This window comes from Manacus vitellinus, unplaced genomic scaffold, assembly GCF_001715985.3.
Source record: "Manacus vitellinus isolate BGI_N305 unplaced genomic scaffold, ASM171598v3 scaffold_182_pilon, whole genome shotgun sequence".
Lineage (NCBI taxonomy): Eukaryota > Metazoa > Chordata > Aves > Passeriformes > Pipridae > Manacus > Manacus vitellinus.
The window spans coordinates 17,034-19,908 of record NW_021939280.1 but is presented as its reverse complement, the minus strand read 5'-3'; the positions used below and the strand labels follow the sequence as shown (position 1 = coordinate 19,908).

The 2,875-nt window shown below is 55.2% G+C and overlaps 1 protein-coding gene across 1 annotated transcript in view; it reads right to left on the bottom strand.

Moving 5' to 3' along the window:
- LOC103764849 overlaps positions 1-2,645 on the bottom strand; it is a 37,998-nt gene extending 35,353 nt beyond the window's left edge. Inside the window, exons 1-2 of the mRNA XM_018070536.2 lie at positions 2,551-2,645; positions 1,136-1,424 (exon numbers count right to left, since the gene is read on the bottom strand). Of these exons, the coding sequence (XP_017926025.2) occupies positions 1,136-1,424; positions 2,551-2,645 (384 nt within the window). The remainder of the gene's footprint in view (positions 1-1,135; positions 1,425-2,550) is intronic.
- Between the last annotated feature and the right edge of the window lie 230 nt (positions 2,646-2,875).

Here is a 2,875-nt window from a genome sequence, read left to right as displayed (position 1 = left end):
CTCGCCCTCGGCTCCTTCCCGAGGGGATCCATGGAAAATTCCCGGGGGAAATCCGTGGATTCGCGCCTTGGACCAACAGGGATCATCCAGGAAATCCCAAAATCCCACTCTGGGACCGACAGGGATCATCCAGGACATCCCAAAATCCCAAAATCCCACTCTGGACCCACAGGGATCATCCAGGACATCCCAAAATCCCAGAACCTTCTGTAAAGAATCGAGGATGTTTGGAAAATCCCGTTGGATTTTTCGGGGTGTTGGGGTCCCTAAAGGGGTGTTTTGGGGTCTGTAAATTTTTTGGGAAAGGCTGAAATGTATGGATTCATGTTATCCCAAGAGAGTTCTTGGGAAACCCGAAAAATTTCTGGATTCATTTTATCCCAAGAGGGTTTTTGGGAAAGGCTGAAATTTGGGATAAAATGAATCCATAAATTTCAGCCTTTCCCAAAAATTCAAATTTTTGGATTCATTTTATCCCAGGAGAGTTTTTGGGAAAGGCTGAAATTTCTGGATTCATTTTCTCAGGACCCAGCGGAGCCAGCAAAGGTTTTATTGGGATTTAGGGAAAACTCCTGAGGAAACAAAAGCTGGGAATGCCAGATTTGAGGGAAGGGGGATCCGTGGGAGCAGATTCCAGGAGCAGGGAATCATGGAATGGTCCCGGGATGGACGAATCCTTCCCGTGGAGCCTCCGGCGGTGGCTGGAGCTGGAGATTCCCCTCGGGATGGGGCTGGAAAACTGGGATTTGCTCTTTAATTGTACCTGGAAAAGGAACCCCAAAGTTCTAATTCCCATCCCAAAGTTCCAATTCCCATCCCAAAAAATTCCAATTCCCATCCCAAAAAATTCCAATTCCCATCTCACCTTTCCATGGGCAGGGACACTCCCACCATCCCAGGGGGATCCAGCCTGGCCTGGGACACTTCCAGGGATCCAGGGGCAGCCACAGCTTCTCTGGGAATTCCATCCCAGGGCCTCCCCACCCTCCCAGACAGGAATTCCTTCCCCAAATCCCCCCTAAATCCCCCCTTTCCCAGTGGGAAGCCATTCCCTGTGTCTGTCCCTCCATGCCTTGTCCCCAGTCCCTCTCCAGCTCTCCTGGAGCCCCTTCAGGCCCTGGAAGTGGCTCCAAGCTCTCCCGGGATCCTTCCCTTCTCCCGCTCTCCTGCCCAGATTGGGGTTTCCATAGTGGGAAGTTGTTTCCCAGGTTGTTTCCCGGGTGGTTTCCAGGTGGTTTTCCAGGTTTATTTCCCTCCCCTCTCCCTTTTCCCGGCACCTCCTGCCCTGGATGAGCCAGTGGACAAATTCCTTGGCCTTCATCCTGTCCAGGAACCGCGTGAAGTCGCTGCTGAAGGTCCCCTCCGAGTGTCTCTTGGCGTCGGATGGGAAGCTTCGGGAGCTCCGGGATCCCTCGGAATTCCGGCTGGAAGAGGAGGAAGAGGAAAAACCAAACCCAAAACCAAATCCCAGGATTTCACGGCCATCCCGGCGGGATCATCCCGGGCATGGAAATGGAGATAAATCCGCAATGTCCAAGGGGAGGGGCAAGGGGACAACGGGAATGTCCCTGGGCTGTCAGAGGCCAGGAATTCTGGGGGGACACGGGAATGTCCCTGGACAGAAAATGGGAATGTCCCTGGTCTGGGAGAGCCCGGAAATCCTGTGGGGACTCAGGAATGTTCCTGGGGGACACTGGGAATGTTCCTGGGGGGACAATGGGAATGTCCCTGGTCTGTCAGAGACCAGGAATTCTGGGGGGACATGGGAATGTCCCTGGACGGAAAATGGGAATGTCCCTGGTCTGGGAGAGCCCACAAATCCTGGGGGGACATGGGAATGTTCCTGGAGGAAAACGGGAATGTTCCTGGTCTGGGACAGCCTGGAAATCCTGTGGGGACTCAGGAATGTTCCTGGAGGGACACTGGGAATGTTCCTGGAGGGACACTGGGAATGTTCCTGGGCTGTCAGAGACCAGGAATTCTGGGGGGACACTGGAATGTTCCTGGAGGGACAATGGGAATGTCCCTGGAGGGCCAATGGAATGTTACTGGATGGACAATGGGAATGTTCCTGGTCTGACACAGCCCAGGAATCCTGGGGGGACACAGGAATGTTCCTGGAGGGACAATGGGAATGTCCCTGGTCTGTCAGAGACAAGGAATTCTGGGGGGACATGGGAATGCTCCTGGAAGGATGATGGGAATGTTTCTAGAGGGAAAATGGGAAGGTTCCTGATCTGAGAGAGCCCAGAATTCCTGGGGGGACACAGGAATGTCCCTGTGGGGACAATGGGAATGTCCCTGGGGGTACAACGGGAATGTCCCTGGTCTGCCAGAGACCAGGAATTCTGGGGGGACATGGGAATGTTCCTGGAGGGACAATGGGAATGTTCCTGGTCTGTCATAGATCAGGAATTCTAGGGGGACACTGGAATGTTCCTGGAGGGACAATGGGAATGTCCCTGGTCTGGGACAGGCCAGGAATCCTGGGGGAAGTGGGAATGTTCCCGGAGGGACGCTGGGAATGTTCCTGGATCCCACATTCCATACCTGGATGGGCCATCCAAGCCCTCGGGAGCCGCCTGGATTCCCGGTGGGAAGAGCAGGGCGAGCACCAGCCCGGCCAGGAACAGCCACCGCACCATCGGATCGGCCTGCGGGAGGCACAGACCCCACCGGGAATGCCCCAAATCCCACCGGGAATGCCCCAAATCCCGCCGGGAATGCCCCAAATCCCAACGGGAATGCCCCAAATCCCGCCGGGAATGCCCCAAATCCCACCGGGAATGCCCCAATCCAGCTGGGAATGCCTCAAAATCCCAACCAGGGGAATAGCCCCAAATCCCACCGGGTAACTGCCCCCAATCCCAGCCGG